At 31.4% G+C, this 18,312-nt stretch overlaps 2 protein-coding genes and 1 long non-coding RNA gene across 3 annotated transcripts in view; all 3 read left to right on the forward strand.

The window, feature by feature from the left end:
• The window catches only part of eEF2 (eukaryotic translation elongation factor 2), a 171,230-nt gene that overhangs the window by 17,631 nt on the left and 135,287 nt on the right, over positions 1 to 18,312 (forward strand). The window lies entirely within an intron of this gene.
• On the forward strand, positions 8,746 to 10,379 carry LOC143200595 (polyadenylate-binding protein 2-like). The gene is made up of 4 exons (XM_076411082.1): positions 8,746 to 9,090; positions 9,376 to 9,635; positions 9,699 to 9,841; positions 10,312 to 10,379. The coding sequence occupies exons 1-4, from the start codon at positions 8,847 to 8,849 to the stop codon at positions 10,334 to 10,336; spliced, it is 672 nt and encodes a 223-aa protein (XP_076267197.1). The 5' UTR covers positions 8,746 to 8,846; the 3' UTR covers positions 10,337 to 10,379.
• On the forward strand, positions 16,090 to 16,607 carry LOC143201518 (uncharacterized). The gene is made up of 2 exons (XR_013006964.1): positions 16,090 to 16,222; positions 16,288 to 16,607. It is a non-coding gene; the product is annotated as an uncharacterized LOC143201518 (long non-coding RNA).

Here is an 18,312-nt window from a genome sequence, read left to right on the forward strand (position 1 = left end):
TCATAATTTTTCCTGTCAGTAAATTTATTTATTTCATTTTATGTAATATTCTGGAATCTCATCATTACAGACAGCTCAAATTTAATTAGTATTATATGGCTTTCGTTTATCTACTGTTTTCTACTTTGCCTCTGTGCCTTGTCTACTTGAGGAATTAATACATTCGTTTTAACTGTTGATGCACAAATTAATGTATTCATTACCAGTAATATTTGGTTACGGCTTTGTTACAAAATAATTTACTAATGAAACCTGAAATGGATTATAAGTTCATACTAATAACAGTTATAGATCAATCTTAATACTACTAATATAAATCTTCAATAATTCCAATAATACGGAAATAGATAACCACGTAAAATTACACAGCTGTAGTCGATTTAAATACAACAGAAACAAAAAAAAGTTCAGTGAAAATAGAGCCTAAAATTATTTATTTATATATTTTGTGTCATCGATCGGCTATTAGTGGTTACCTGATTTGGGCGTATTTCGTTTTATTGAAATATTTGTATATGTATGTATATTTGTATGGCAAATTTTACACGTAAATATTCTTCCTACGTATAAGCTTCTCGGTGCGGCCATTTTCCCTAAAAAGGGCGGTAAATTAATACATTTCAGGTGATGTTTAGTCATATTTTTTTACAACTGAGAAGATTATTTTAAGGAATTGTTTAATATAATATGGATATCATCTGAATTTCTAATCAACAAAATATTTATCTAAAACGATACTATAGTATGCATTTATAGGTGAATAAGTTTATATCAAAGTAGAAGCGATCTGAATTTGATATGGATTAAATCTACATAGATCTTAATTTATATTAGTGATAGCTTTTAATGTTTAATTATTTCGAATAGTCTTTTAAACCCCCACTTTGTCGCCACCTTGTCTCTTTTAGGTCGCCAAATCATCATATATTTGGTCGAAATTAGCTGCATATTTCTGTTGCGAATTATTGCTTAATTTATAACAACAACCAGCTATTTTTACTATAAGTCTAAAATATTGTCATCTGTTGATCTATTTATTGACTAAATAAAGTAATTTCAGGTCCTCTATTAATGGTTGTTGCTATTTGTAACGGAAATGAAATCTACCACAAGATATATATGTAGGTTATAGACGAAAATGTTGAATTTGTTGAAAGAGTCTGACAAAATGTTGTAAATATTACATTTGGAATTGTTACAGGTTGCTATTCCTTTATAAATTTTAGTTGAAACTGCAAAACACAATGATGATATGATGTATGAAATATAATTCTGCCAGTAGCATAACCGCACAAGAGATGTCGGCACTAGCGACATATATTTCTTGTTATGTACATATAAATAGGGATGCCAAAAAATATCTATATAACTTTATATCGATATTTTTTAAATTATCGATATTTTCAGGCGAAATTTTTTTGACCTATATATCGATATTTTTTACCGAAACCGAATATCGAAAATCGGTACCGAAATGCAAACATTTAAAATTAGGCAGAAGCAGCAAGTAGGTAAAGTGTTATAAAAGCAAAAAATTGGACACTTCCAGAATAAATGTCCCAATAAGAGAAAGGTGATGGCAAGGCCAAGAATAGTTCTAATATCTTCTGTTCAGTATTTCTGAATCTAAATACCTATGATCATTTAGCAAGTCGGCCTGGTATATAGACTCTGGTGCAAGTGTACATCTTACTGATAACAGAGAGTGGTTGAAGAATGTTCAGAGCCAGATGGAATTGAAACATATAATGGTGGCCAATAAAACAAAGGTTACTCTGATCTGTCCAGGGAAAACAAATCTAACGACAGTTGTTGGACCAGATAAATACAATATTGCTGTTAAAAACATGTAGTGTGTTCCAGACCTAGCTACCAATAAGTATTTATTGTCATCACCAACAGTCATCGTCTGGCATCGTCATTTTGGACACCATAACAGCGCTTATCTTAACAAGATGAAAGGACTGTGGATGTCGAAGGACTTAATTAATCCTGGAATTTTAGATGTATGATAACAAAATTGTGAAGTATGTTGCGAGAATAAGCAAATTAGAGCACCATTTAAAGGAAAAGGACACAGAGCTAAGACAATTTTGTTAATTCCCACCAATCTATGCGGCCCAACGGAGAATCTTTCGCTAGGTGGATCAATGTATGCTATTTGACACGAAATTGCTGTTCAGGATGTCAAAGAGATAAATCAGAAACATTGTTAAATATGTTTATAATATATTTATATTTATCTCCCAAAATGCCGTTTTTATAACATCTGCCTTTTTGTAGCTTTATGATGGTATTTTGGATCTCTCTGACAGAACATTTTTATTGTCACTGCCTGACTTCTAGTTTACTTGGGATATGAAAAACCCTTGCAAGTGGACTATTGGTTCAAAGAAAAGGTGATTGTGAGATACCGTATAGTTTCAGAGTGGATGTGACAGACACATTACCTTAAATAGGACAAACCAAGAGGTTTGCTAGTATTCACGAAAGATTCATGAAAATAATTCACATTATATTAACGACTAATTATTAGTCAAGCTTGTAAAATAAGATCGATCCGTATGATCGAAGATAATTCGGGTATTTTATAGTGTTGCATTGTATTGTAACTATATACACAAGTAATATGTAATGTTTGCATGTCATTAAGAAACAGTTAACTTTGAATTAAAGAAAGGTACTCAGGAATTAATCAGTTTAGTCAGTTTCATGAATCACTAACATCTCTAAGAATAACTTATTTTTGGCCCTATTAAACCAGCGTTCCGCAAATTATTTATTAATTAAACAAATAATTTAACAATGGGAGAAGAAGTTATATGCTGAAGTTGTCCATACTGCTGTTTACCTACGAAATAGATTACTTGCCTCTGGACTGAGCAAAATTCAATACGAGCTGTGGATAGCAAGAGTACCTGATGTTAAAAACCTAAGAATTTTGGGCAGCTTAGTTATGGTTCATATTTCTAAAGAAAAAACGATAGAAATTAAAGGCTATCGAGTATATAATCAAATGAAAAATATAGTTTTTACTAACAGAGATGTGAACGTCATGGAGAATATTACTAAAATAAACTCAAAAACAAATAATGAGTTCCCATTGTTGATAACATAATCCTAGATACCTTCAGAAAATCTTAATGATATTCGGGATCATTTTTAGGCGATGGAATCGATTCATCTAGTTTTGAAGAAGAAAGTGTACCGCTACTAAAAAGATAGGAAAGGATTCCAAAACCCAAGAAGTTCGAAGACTACTGCACTTATATTCGTCTAGAAAGATCACATATACAGGATCCAGAAATTGTCAGGGATGTCTTGCAACAACAACCACGTGACAAATGGAGGAAAGTTATAAAAGATGAGCTGAATGACAGCATTTGAAGAAAACCAGACATGGGATCTAGTTGATATTCCTGATAAAATAATCAGTAGTGCAATGCAGTAGTAAGTGGGTGTGTCGTGTAGTGCAAGAAAAATGGACGATGATAATGAAGTGCGGTGTCGAGATAGATTATTTCGTAGAACATAGGTATTTACAGAAAGCTGACATAGCTGCCGATATTTAGACGAGGGGTTTGAGTTAAGCTAAACAGTGAAAGTTTTTAGATTCACTAGGTATAAATCATTTGTCAAAATAGACCAGTTACCATTATTTGTGCTAGTAGGAGTGTTGAAACTGTTAAGCACATTGATGATATCTGTAATTATGTTAGAAGCATAAGCGTACAAGAGATGTCAGCACTAGCGACATATCGGTATATCTTGTTGTATATATATAAAATAATATATTGGCCGGCTTGGTGGCGCGGTAATAAAGGCGATAGGACGGTCCTCCTACTGTTGCGATAGCCGCGGGTTCGAATCCTGCTGATTGTTTAGCATTTGTGATTGTCCTAATAGTGTAAAATCGGACAAGGAAAATGATCCCAGTCACGCCAGTAACCTGGCTGGGCAAGACCGGATGTCTTCTGGGATGATTTCTAAAGTTGATCGCTCGCCAGTTGGTAGGCTTAATGCCGAGGATCGTGGTTCGAAGCCCACGTTAAACTGTAGGTCCGGTCCAGATAAACCCACAGTTGGTAAAAGGAGACTTTTTGATTGCGCAAAATATATTTAAAAAAATAAATAATAGCACAAACAGGAGGGTTAAAAGTATAAATAGTGGACGTACAATTTAAAAATGAACACAAATACAGGACTACAAACAGAACCATAACGAAGCAGAGGTTCTATCCAGACAGCACACTTCAGCCCTATACCGAAGTGGTAATGGTTATTTGGTAAGTCACACTAAACTTTGCATAGGCTAAACTCTATGGAGAAAATCAATTTCTCGTACAAAATACGAAGAGTTTGTCTGTATTTTCTCCTGTTAAGGTATTTCTAAAATCTTGCAGCCCATACTTAGTTATAATCTGAGCCGTGGATAGTCGTTCAATATGTAGTACACTGATATAGTGGCACGGTGACAAAACTCACAGTGAGCAGGCGGGTTCGAAGTCATCAAGGGGCCGTGCGAGAAAGGTAGGAAGGCAAACAGAGGAGAAAAAGTCAGTTTTAACGTCAAAGAGCCTGTTGCAGTTGGCCTTCTGGGCACAACAACGTTGTACCTCGCTATTTGTGAAACAAAATACGAATGGTATAAGGTCGGTATGGACACAAAAATCCGTGATGGGGAGGGGAGATAAGGCTTATGATTTAGCCGCTCTATCCGCGCGCTTATTTCCCGGTATATCAACGTGAGAAGCGATCTACAGTAAACTTGTACTGATCCCATTCAGATAGAGGGTACTACCTTCTAGGAATTTTCTTTTTTATTTTCGGAACGGTAAATCGAGCGAGTAAAATTTAAATTAAACATTTAATAACTATTATTATTTCAATATATAATGGCTAATTCACAAGACCTTTCTGTCGATGTATCAATTGAAACATCCGCTATTCGAAATAGCGATCAATTGTCAATAACTAAAACACTCCAAATCTCAGAATGGATCATCGTTACAAAAAAACGCTTGAGAAGTCCGGAAGTACAACACGTCCGAAAACAAACGAAAATCAGCGACTGTTGGCTTCAAAAAGTTTTAATAAGAAAATTGGACAATAGAAATACGCAATACCATACTTTTCGACCAAAGTCCTAAAAAACATTTAAATTCGTCACAAAAGGACTACATCACGCCACAGATTCAAAGACAAATAAAACAGATCCAGCTGAACAAGGTCACGAAGTTGTAAATATACACAATATTAAATATCATGGAACAAAAGAGCCACTGCCAATGTTTTAAATTGATTTGAAGCCAAAACAAAATAATAAACATGTTTACGAGATTAAGTATTTGGACCACAATGTCATTAAATGTGAACCACGTAGCACAAAAAAAATAATTTCACAATGCGCCAGATGTCAAGTATATGAGCATACCAAAACATACTGTCGCAAGTTATATAGAGGTGTGAAATGCGCAGGAGAGCATGCAACGAATGATTGCACGCGCAAAACACGATAAAGTAAAGTGCGTCCGTAACGTTGACCATCCTACATGTCTATAAAGCGTTGCAACAAAAATGTTATCCAGCACTGAGAGATAAAAGAAACTTGCAGCCACCAAGCCAGCCTATACCATTTAACTCAGCTAAAACATAAATACAATATCCTTAATATCACACGCACACGCAGTAACTAATAGTCAGACCCAACCTGACATGCAGACAACGCCAATCACCACTGAACCTGTAAGTACTATTAGTAAATCAGAGAAAATGATGGGTAAACTTACGGAGCAAATGAGTACAATGATGAATTTACTCACCGTCGTCATTACCAAGCTAGCCTAATGACTAATAGCCATTATAGCAAATATAAAGTAGCCATCTGGAATGCTTATGGACTCCAGCAACACGCCAGGGAGCTTAAAATGTTTTTATATGAAGAAAATATTGATATCTTGTTTGTATCAATTTCATTGGAAACATACATTTTACTGATAGAAATTATGTACGGATTCCGAAATACAAGCTGTATCACACAAAATACCCAGATGATAAAGCACATGGAGGAACATCTATAAGTATCCGCGAAAACATAAAACACTATGAAAGAGAGAAATTCAGTGAGAAATATTTACAAGCCACCAGTGTAACCATTGAAGAAGTACAAGGGCCATTAATAATAATTGCTATCTATTGTCCACCTAAAAACAACAAGGCAGAACAATACCATGGTTTCTTTAACATGCTGGCTAATAGATTCATTGCAGGAGGAGACTACAATGCAAAACATGTAATGTGGGATTCAGATTAATAACGGCAAAAGGCAAAAAATTGGTCAAAGCAATGAAGGTACATAACTTACAGCATATTTCTAATGGTGAGCTAACATATTGGCCGTCAGACAGAAATAAAATTCCCGATACCATAGACTTTTTGGTTACAAAATTATTGACACCAAAACGTGCAAAGCTGCATCATCTTTCGATCTATCATCTGATCACTCACCAGTTATTATAACAGTGAACTCAAATATTCTCAACAAAACAAAACCACCTTCTTTGTATAACACATATATAGAGAGAAATTAGACAGTTTAATATCTCTAAATTTACCTCTCAAAACAGAAAGAGATACAGAAATAGCAGCAAAAATATAACAAAAATTATACAAGAGGCCGCATGGTACGCAAGACCTAATAGCGCGACATATCAAAAGTTTAATTATATTTCATCTATAATTATACAAGAAATTGCCGAAAAGAGAAAACTGCGAAAAACCTGACAACATATCAGAACAGAAGGTAACAAGACAAAATTCAGTAAGGCCACAAAAGAGCTGAAAGAGCTAATAAATACGGAACACAATCAAGGAAGTCAAAACTATTTAGAAAACTTAACACCCACTGATGTAAGGAAATATTCTATCTGGAAAGTAACAAAAAGATTAAAAAGCCTCAACAACATAATGACTCATTAAAATTGACAACAATGATAAAGATAAAGCGAAAGTTTTCCCTAAACATTTGAAATCATTATTTATTCCGTACCTGTCTGAAATATCCGCAACAGAAGAAAATAACATAGATGAATTTCTTAACACTCCGTTTCAAATGGAACTGCCACATGAGAAATTTACTGTTAAGGAAGTAAAACAAACAATACTTCGAAATACTATACATTAAGAAACTCAAAATAATCGCAGAGGAGAGACCGAGAGAGATATTATTCCAGACCATCAACGATCCAATATGAGCTACAAAAAACCTTCAACTTCATCTTAACAAAGTCGAATTGTGGTTGAATACGTGGCGTATCAAAGCAAATGAGACCAAATCTACCCATGTGACATTCACTCTTGTAAAATTGAATAATAACTTCGATTGACGTTTGACATGGAAAAAACATAGTGACAAAACGCAAACAGCTTGGGGTTAAACTAAACCAAATATATCTACTGTAAATCTAAATTATCATTAGATAACAAGGCTTGGCTGTATAAGTCAATACTGAGACACATTTGGACCTATCGTATTGAACTGTGGGGTACTACTAGCAAATCTAACATAGATATCCTCGAGAGATTTCAGAATAAAGTGTTGCAAGTCATCGTCGATGCCCCACATTACGTTTCCAACAAACTGATTCAGCGCAATATCCCCATAGAACCCATAATGAGTATGATTTGGAGTGTTAGTGCAAAGTACTCTGAAAGACTATTAGTGTATCCCAATGCACTCGCCAATCAGTTAAATCTACACGTCGACAGTGAAGTGCGTAGGCTCAAACGCAAACTACCATACGAACTCATTAATAGACACATAGAGTGAGATTTAATAATATCTAGAATTAGCTAGAATAGTTTTTAGAATATGTTGGGATAGACTTTAAAATAAGCTAGAATAGTATCTAGAATAAAATTAGTTGAAAGAGTTGTACATCTACAGATGTAGGTTATAGTTGTGCACTTACTTGAAGTGGTCTTCTACATGCCAGGATAGTTATATTATATAACTGAAATATATAATAATAGTTGTTGCCCACGGGCAGATTGTTGATGTTTTAGGAGATTAATAAAAAAAGTAGATGTCAACTTTTGAAAAACCTTTTTAAATAATAAAAAAATTAAAATAACCACCAAACATATCTTATAGTAAAAATTTTATTATATTATAAAATTTAATTTAAAATAATTAATACTGGTTACAAATAAATTAGTAATATTCATTTATGATATCTCTATTCGTATCGGATGATAAAATATATTGCATATCGATTATAGCGGAATTTTTACTCAAAAAGTAGTTACTAAATAAATAGGTTTAGGGTACAACCATCATTATTACCCATTAACAATTATACTCAAATTTATGTACTTCTGATATTTAGGTATAGGCAATTAGGTTTATGGCCTTATCCATAACAATATTTCCTCAAATTCCTTTTATTATGTTGTATTACTATAAAAAAGTATATTTCGTATACCATTTACAGCTATTATTAACAAATATAACAATTAAACCCAGTCAAATAAAAAAACTTTCTAGTACGATTTTCCTTCAGTACATGTCTCGATTTGGAAGAACGCAGAATATAAATGAGAATAACAATTCTTATAATCTCTGGTTTCAGATTGGGGTTTTTCTGTCTTTAACTGTTGTAAGACCTGTTAGTAGTGTTAATCGGTCATTTTTGTAAACGTGCGTGAAATAGTACACATTTTACCGGTAACTTAAAACAAAAACAGTTTGATATCAAGTAAGTAATCATATAATCGATGCGGTCATTTTAAATTAGGATATGTAAAAGTTATCGAGGAATACCACCCTTTCCTTACAGTTACAGAATATGACTGAAAATCAGAATTCGGTTAGTGGAAATCCAGTTCTTGAAGAAATGGCCGAAGATCAATTAGATTCGTTTGATGAAACATTGATCAATGACACTGATGGAGATGCGATTGGTACTGACGATCCTGAATTAGATGCAATAAAAGAAAGAGTAAAAGAGATGGAAGAGGAATCGGAAAAATTGAAACAATTACAAAATGAAGTAGACAAGCAAATGAATATGTGGAGTTCACCTGGTTTAAGTAAGTGTTTACTTGTATTAGTTTGTATATTGTATTAGAGCATATATAAATGCCTGAATATCGAAATTAAGAGCTAGAGAATATATTTTAAATATATAATCCAGGAATCCATTCCACAACATTAATTCTTCTTAATAATTTTGATAAATATTGGACTGTTATAAATAGAAACATTGTTAAAAGAACTTCAATATTCTGTCTTACAGTGCTTGTAAAATCATTTGGCTATATCAGTAGTATTATACCTATAAAACTTAATAATAGTTTACATTATTATATTTTTAGCAAGTGGTTTTAAGTCATTGGAAGAAAAAATGGAGGTAGATAAGCGTAGTATTTACGTTGGAAATGTAGATTATGGTGCTACCGCTGAGCAACTGGAACAACATTTTCATGGATGCGGTTCGATCAAAAGAGTGGCGATTTTATGCAATAAATATAATGGGCATCCTAAAGGGTTTGCCTATATTGAATTCGCTGATCTGGATTCTGTCCAAACAGCGATGGCTATGGACGAGTCATTGTTCCGGGGGCGATCAATTAAGGTATGCCTACTTGAAAATTTTAAATTAACTTGACAAACGACCTTACTATCTGACATATGTTAGGTAATGGCCAAACGAACCAACCGACCTGGAATATCGAGCACAAACCGACCTCCGAGGGGCAGAGGTGGATATGCGTTTAGAGGCACGAGGGGTATTAGTAGAGGTTCATTTTATGGTGGATATAAATCAACGCGTCGACCAAGGTGAGTTATATCTATATTTTGAAAAGTAGAAGCAACAGAACTGTTTGTTATATTTTATATATAATATGAGAGAACATAATTCACAACATTACAAAATGCATAGGGCTTGTTTAATAATATAAAACAACATTATTATATTTTAGTTTTACTAAAATAATCTACATATTTTTAAAAGAAAAATAGTTATCCATCTGTCTATAATAAAATATACAAATATTTAAACAAACGGTGTTCTTTTTAGCTAAACCCAGGTATTACATTATTAGATTCATATATCTTGCTGGACACTGTCCTTCCAATATTTAGAGGAAAATATCATTTTAAAAAAAATGTTGATTGAAGAAAATGAAAACTTGATTTTTCTGATGACTTGTTTGAGTGAATTTCCTATTCTAGTTTGTGTTGGTTCTATTTTTCATTTACAATATCTTTTTTAAAAGAAATTATTTATTCATTTTTATGTCTTGCAGACGAGGATATTACACGCCATACTGATCAAAAACAAGGAACTATCTGGGACTTATATCTGATATGTTATATAATCTATTTGTGTGCATTAATATAATTTAATATATATCTAAAAATTATCTTTTTGTTTTTCTTTTATTATATGGTTACTTTTAAATAGAGAATACTGCAGTTCTTAAGACAATTAGTTACGTCCAATGACTATAAAGATTTAGACAAATTTCGAAAACTAGGAATAAATATCTTCATTGCAGACTTGTTTTCTTTCATTCTATATTACTTTATTTTCCTATTATTTCCATTAATTTTTATGATTTTTTAGCCAATTAAAAATTTTCGTTAAGCATTAATAAACAAATTTTCAAAAGTTTCTTTTAATCGCGCAATGAAGATACCAGCTGCCATGTGTCGTTATGTGTCTTCATGTAGGTCGGTAATTTGTGTACATTCTAGAGATCAAAATTTTCATCTGAAACAAAATTTTAAAAATATTAGTTGTAAACTTGTGTCTTCTATGCAAATTAACGTTAAAAACAAACGAAAGTTAATATTTCTTTCAGAATATTTTTTTTAGTATAACATCTTTATTAGATACGCTTAGTACAAACTTAAATATAAATTAATTTATTACATTTCATTTGTACTTGGATTAATTGACAAGCACGACGAGGGCGACAAAATACATCAATATGTGTTCCTCAATTAAAAAATTATAATAATTTATAGCTACAGTTTACACTACAGATATACACTTTATATGAGTTCGTATGGTTTAGTTCGCTTCAACCTTCTAACAGCCTGCGCGCTGTCTAGCAGTTGTATTGATTCCACGTTAGTATGATCTTTCGTGTTTCAAGGCGAAATCTTGGATATATTAGCAAATCCATTTAATTTCCAGGTCATCGTGCAATTCTTCTTTGGTTACGTAGCGATAGGCATTGGTAATCAGACGAAGAAACTTGTTTTGACAGCGTTGAATGACTAGTTTATTTGAATTTTTAGTGCAACACCATATTTGCACCCCATAGGTCCAAATTGGCTTTATAGTTGTCTTATAAATCAACCTCTTTGATTTTAGATCAGGTTGAGAGTATCTTCCGACTAACCAGTATAGTTGTTTTATTTTGGTTCTAATGTGTTTTGCTTTTTGTCTAACATGATGTTTCAAATTTAACCTACCATCGAGATCGATTCCAAGGTATTTAGCTGATTCTGCTTGAGGAATCGGGCATCCATTAAGTGATAAGTTTTTATTATTTCGCCGCAATGCAAAATTAACGTGGACAGATTTGCAGTTATTAAGTTGCCACTTGTTGACTGCCAGTTGTACTTTTTCAACTGTCCTAGGCAGAGATATGTCATTTTCCATAATAATTGTGTGCTTAGCAAAGGTTCCAAGTAGTGTTTCTTTTGTTGTTGGAATGTCAGCAGTGTAGAGCAGATATAGGAGAGGTCCTAAGACACTACCTTGTGGAACTCCAGCCGAGATAGTTTTAAATGTCGAGAGCGCCTTTTCATGAGATACTCTATTTTCTTCCGGAAAGATATGACTCCAGCAATTGACAATAGTTTTTTTACATTTCATACAATAAAAAATAATAAAAATGAAGATTTTCTTAGATGTCTAGATCACAAAGAAACTATAGCGTTCCGTCAATAAAACTATGTACTTATTCTACATTGTTGTCCTCAAATGACGTTGAGTTTTAGTTCATTTTGACTTTGACTTACAACAAATATACTGTTACCAAACATAATTTATTTTAACGTTATAGTACATCTAATACATATGTCATCAAAGAACTTAAGGCTACATTTGATTAGAAAGTTATAATAGTTTGAGTTGTGTTTTATTATATTTCCATTGAGCTCTTTTCGACACCATCTATATGTTAGAGTTCTAAGCGCGTTTTTTATGTAGTGCTATCCCCTGGAGGCCTAGTACACTTTATTAGCAATTGTATATCCAAGTAATGTATTTTACTTTCATTAGAGAGCACATGTTTGTTGTGTTTCCTTGTAAAGTCATTTTGATATCACTGTATTTCTTCATACTTGGTTCAATTTCTACTTGTATACATCTTTCTTGATAAAACGAAATTTAGTTACTGCATTCACCTTAATGCATTTGCTATATCTGCAAAATAGTTAGTATTATTTCTCTTCTCACATATTTTATTCAAATGCTCATGTATATTCTAAACTATTACACACCATTCTTTGGTAAGATATTAATCGATCGAAATTAGTATCTTGACAATTGCTCCGTATACCGCTTTATATTAAATCTCTACTATTGCTTTCTAAAGAATTCTTGAAATAATATATTTTTCTTTATCGTCCTGTGATTTCTAAATTTTAAAGTATTCCACATTTTTAAAATATGGATTAGATTTTAGTTCAACACCTATATTATGAATCTGACAAAGATGCTCCCAAAATTCAGTATGGGTACTAAAATCATTAAGTTGAGGACATAGATGGGAGATGATTCTTTTTGTCTTCGGCTTCAGCTGTGTAGCAAGCTCATTCTCTTGCTGCTCAGTATGTCTTATTACAAACTTGATATATTAATTTACTTTCACTGAAAAATTTAAGTCATTTAATTAATTTGTCCTATTTTTAAAAACTGAAACTAAACTTACCTTTGACACTCCATATTTGTAATCCTGTTAAAATGCTGAAATTTTAAATATTATTAAAATGCATTCTTCATAAACTATATAAAATTATTTAAATCTGTATAAAACCATTTAATAATTAAACAAATAAATGCCCAACAATAAATCAGAGCAACGCCATTTATCGCAATTTATTTTGAGAAATGATTAGCTTGCTGTACTCTGGCAACTACTGGCTATACTTGGCAATTTATTTAATTTTTATTTTTATTTATTATATAATTTTATTTTTTGAGATAAGTACTAATATTTAGTGCAGCTGCAACACGCCAAAAATATTTTCAATAAAATGTAAAAATATTTTTATGAAAATGCTCAGCAATTAATATTTAATAGTAAAAATGCTTACCTCTCGCATACATAGAGGAGGCCTCCATTATCTCGTTTCTGTTCGAAATAACTGATTATAGACGCAATCAGTTTTTGACTCTGAGTAACGATTTTAGCATTTTAAACCAGAGTAATAATAAGCGGCGATTTGATGTTTATTAAAACAATGCGGTAAAATATGATTATATGCCGACAATTACCAAGACGGGGCAATAAGAGTAAACAACTGAAGATAATTAATATACGATAACTGTAGGAAGTTGTATATTAAAGTGTGAACGATTTGTGTGCAGAGATATGTGTGTAATTTTTCAGAGTTATTATATATATGAGCATTAGTTTAGAATGTATGCGGTGAGGATGAGTACTGTCTTGTAGATATGGTAAATGTATTAAGGAGATTTCAGTTTACCAAGAATGTTGTACAGAGGTAGTAACAGAAGATACAGTGACAATACAGTGATATCAAAATGACTTTACACGAAAACACTGTGCCGAAGGAAACAATAACTAAGCCTAAAAGGTAAATGTGCTCTTTTATGAAAGTAAAATACATTACTTGGATATACAATTGTTAGTTAGGTGCATTAGGCATCCAGGAGATACTACTACTTAAAAAACTCGCTAAGCTTGACTATACGTCATGGGTGGTATGGAAAAGAGTTGAATGTATATATAATAAAATAACTATAACCTATAAACTATTATGTCTGTATAATTGTAGTTTAAATTATTCGATAATATATGCATTAGATGTACTATAATGTTATATAAATTGTATATTTAGAAAATCAAATATTTAGATCCTAATATCAAACCCGTAATTCTTATTAATGCCTTATAACCAGAACATTTTTTTTTTAATAAAAATTGATCAAAATCAATAGAAATGAATGAAAACGATCTTTTATTGGATCATAACTCGTCCGTTCTACCATATAATATATTTCGATTATTGCAGTGTAACATCTCCCTATAAACTATAATATAATAACTAAATTTTTTTGTTTGTTTGTTTTCTTTGTTTCTTTTTAGAAAAACCGGTTCATAAAATGTCCTTTACTTGAATCATAATAAAAAAATTTTCTAATTTCCTAAATATTTTCAGTTTATTTAAAGGGTATATTTCATTCGAATATAGACCATTAATAACTTTTATGAATCCCTGAATAAACTTAGCGTTTTAACGGTACATTTTAACTAGTTTTGAAAACTATCGATTGAAATCGACTATCGACTATTTAGTAAATGACTACTTTTTACTAACGACTCTTTCAGTTGTTATTTTTGGTTCGACTGATTTTACTACTATTTACCATCCACTGCTTTAGTCGTAAAAACTATATATATATATATATATATATATATATATATATATATATATATATATATATATATATATATATATATATATATATATATATATATATATAGTTTTATGATTTTGTTGGTAGTTTGCTTGTAAATAACAATATAATGTATATTAATATAACAGCATATTGGAACGATATTTTTAAAGATTGTTAGTGTAATAGGTTAAAAAGATTAAAATTGTAAATGATAAATAATAAGATACTTTTGAATGTTTTTATGGCAACAATAGGTAAAATTTCGATTACTCTCTTGATTTTTCTTAAAAAATATTTCCGTTCAATAATAAATAATGCATTTACTATATTAAAAAAAGCTCTAGTAGTTATTGTGCGATAATTTTTAATTATGTCCTGAATCAGGTTTTTTCTATGATTAGGTATATATTTAATTTTTATTTAGTATTTATGGTTATTGTTTTTAGGTTTTCTTTAAGTTCTATTGTATTGTCTGTATTTATTGTAGTATATTATTTCAAAATAGCAATTAACATATTAAAATGCGATAAAATATTTGTGGGGTATTATTCCATTCCATAGAAAAATTCCATTCATTTTTACAGATCCACAGAATATTCAAATATAAAAATAATTCTACCTCGTTTAAAATGAATTTATTAATTGCATGTCAATAGTATTCAGCAATTCATTTTTTCCTTTTCTTTTTTATAGTTAGCACGTGAAGGAATATATACATCTCCGTCTCGTTTATACTACCGTTGGAAAATATAAACACATATAGTCTATTCAAAGTTTTTTTAGTAATGCGTAATGGATATTCGTGACGTCGAAACATTACAATGTTGCCGCATCAGCTCTGAGTTTTAGTTCAGTTTGGCTTTGATATACAAAAAAATCTAATCTAAATAAAATAATTGAACAAATATGTTGTCAAATATAATTTATTTTAACATTATAGTATATCTGAAAACTACAGTTAATTATACAGTCACAATAATTTATAGGTACGAGTTAAAACTTCTTGTCATTATTGTGTTCAAGAATTTTACATACACCTTACAGCTGGTCGCCGTCCGGTTGTCACATGTACATACACTAAATTATTCAAAATATTAGTTATAACTACTACAGGTTATAAACGAGCAAACATTATTTTAGCCCTTTGATTATTCCGATAAATTTTAAGTTGCTCCGTAATATATCATATCAGTTTGTTTGAAAATGCCGAAAATAATAGATATTCAGGATCACAAATTGATTGCGGCTTTAATAGGTTTCAAAAAAGAACGAGATAATGGGGGCCCCCTTTTGTAGGTGAATTCCGTTAGAGAGGTAATTATTGATGTTATTAAATAATATAAGTCCCTATAATTTTATTGAAAATCTTTTTTAGCGGGTTGCTGCGGCGCTAAATATTAGTGTGGGTACTCTGAATAAAATCGCTTACAATATGAAGAATAATTCCTTAGGTTCACATAAGAAAACCCGTCTACAAATTAAGTGAGTGACGAATCTTGACCTTCTTCATAGTGGCTCTATTCGAGACCAAATATACGAAATGTATAAGATCAGTAAGTACAGAAACTATTTTATACAAACTATTCCATATAAATATGATATAATAAAATTATTTTAGAGAAAATTGTCTGTCTGGAAAGTATACATAAAAGAGTTAGGGACATGCAACTTTTTGAGGGATGTAAGATATCCTTTCCTACACTCTTACAGGCCATAGGGTTTAAATGGTGTAAAGATAACCCTCGGAAAGTTTTAATGGAACTTCCAGATATTGCCTTAAAAAGAATTCAATTTTTAAAGGCATAAAGTAAGACCAAGTAACATAAACTATTTGAATTTGTGTATTTTGATGAAACTTGAATATTTCAAAATCTGCACTCTTGGCAAGACAGTAACAAAAAAGTGTAAAGACAACAAAAAATTATGGAGAAAGGTAAAAGTTAAAACAATAGCATTCGATTAGCTTTTATATTTATTAATAATTAATTGCAATTTTAATGCATATATTGCTGGGCGAGAAGGATATTCTGCTTGGATATGTGGAAGGAAGCATTATCAACCATAACAGATTCGGTTTGGATGAACTCGATAATACATACAGAGAAAGTAATTGATAAATGGTGGAATCGTGAACATGTTTCAGACAGATTAGAAAATAACAGTTTAGTGATTGAATTGGACAGTGAGTCGGAAAGTGAAAGTGACTAAAGGAAATTCCTGAGACAAAGTGATGAGAAATGTCACATGACTGTCATTGACATTGATTGTCAAAATAACTAAAGGTATGCACATAATTAATTGAATATAACTTTAGAAAATGGCATTGTAGGGCGTGAAAGGTTTATGTGCACAAATATGATTGTAATTGTTCAAAATTAAACATGATCATTAGGTTAGAACGTATGAGGAGAGAATGAATAGTAACTATTTTGCAGATATGTTAAATGCATTAGACAGAATTCAATGATTAATTTCTTAAAGAACGGTGTACACAGATAGTAGCAGAAGAAAACATTTTTGTTCAATTATTTTATTTAAATTAGAATTTTCTTGTATGTCAAAGCCAAACTGAACTAAAACTCAGAGTTGATGCGGCCACATTGTAATATTTCTGCTCCAAGCAATTATCTCCGTGCTTCCTCTCTCACAATTTATACAGGAAAGGGTTCGTACGTATCTTCGTCTGAAATTACGAATTGAAAAAAGTTGAACCGTTCATTTGACTGAAAATAATAATTACTATTTTCAGTCGCTTGTTTTCTGACTATCGACTCTTTCGCGAAATTTTCTTTTAATTCCCCATTATTTGACATATTGCTATTAACAACACCTGTGGTATCACATTTTTCTCAAATTTCCAGTTTTCTTATATTCGGATAAAATTTTATCAAATTATTATGTATTTCCAAATTTCCGATTCGATTCTTGTCTTATCAACAAATGCCTCCAAGCTGTTCCTGTTACTACATCCAATGTTTTTTTTTCACAATTATTAACAGGAATATGAACAATGAAATCTTGATATTTATTAGCGTTGAGAACTATCGACTAAAAACGACCATCCACGTTTGGTAATTGACTACTATTTACTTGTTTCAGTCGCTATTTTTGGTCCGACTGATTTTACTACTTTTTACTATCGACTGTTGCAGTCGTGTACTTTTAGTTACTATTTTCGGTTCTACTAGTTACGTTCGACTGACTTTTAACATTCTGGCTCTGTCGTCCTAGCCGCAACCTTGAAATTAATGTGCCGGATTTATGCTTACATAGATTTATATATAATGTATATGGTTTTATATTATTTTTGTATCTTGCTTGTAAATAACAATATATTGTACATTAATATAGCAGCATTTTGGAAAGCTATTTTTCAAGATTATTAATGTAATAGAACTTATAATAATAAAAATTATCAAATTGTGAATGATAAATAGTAAAATACAGTTTTTTTGGCAATAACATTTTTTTTTGATTGACTGTTTCGGTTCGATCTAACCCCCTCGATTTTCATTCAAGCCTATTGACTGTCAAAACTTCTTTCCTCAAATCTTGAAAATTAAATTTAGATTCGATAGGTTCCAGAAATTGCATCAATACGAAGCAATTTGAAGAAGTTCTTACAGTAGCTATTGTTAAATTT

This window comes from Rhynchophorus ferrugineus, unplaced genomic scaffold (assembly GCF_030347505.1).
Source record: "Rhynchophorus ferrugineus isolate W39M unplaced genomic scaffold, kcgeb_rfMv2 rfM8, whole genome shotgun sequence".
Lineage (NCBI taxonomy): Eukaryota > Metazoa > Arthropoda > Insecta > Coleoptera > Curculionidae > Rhynchophorus > Rhynchophorus ferrugineus.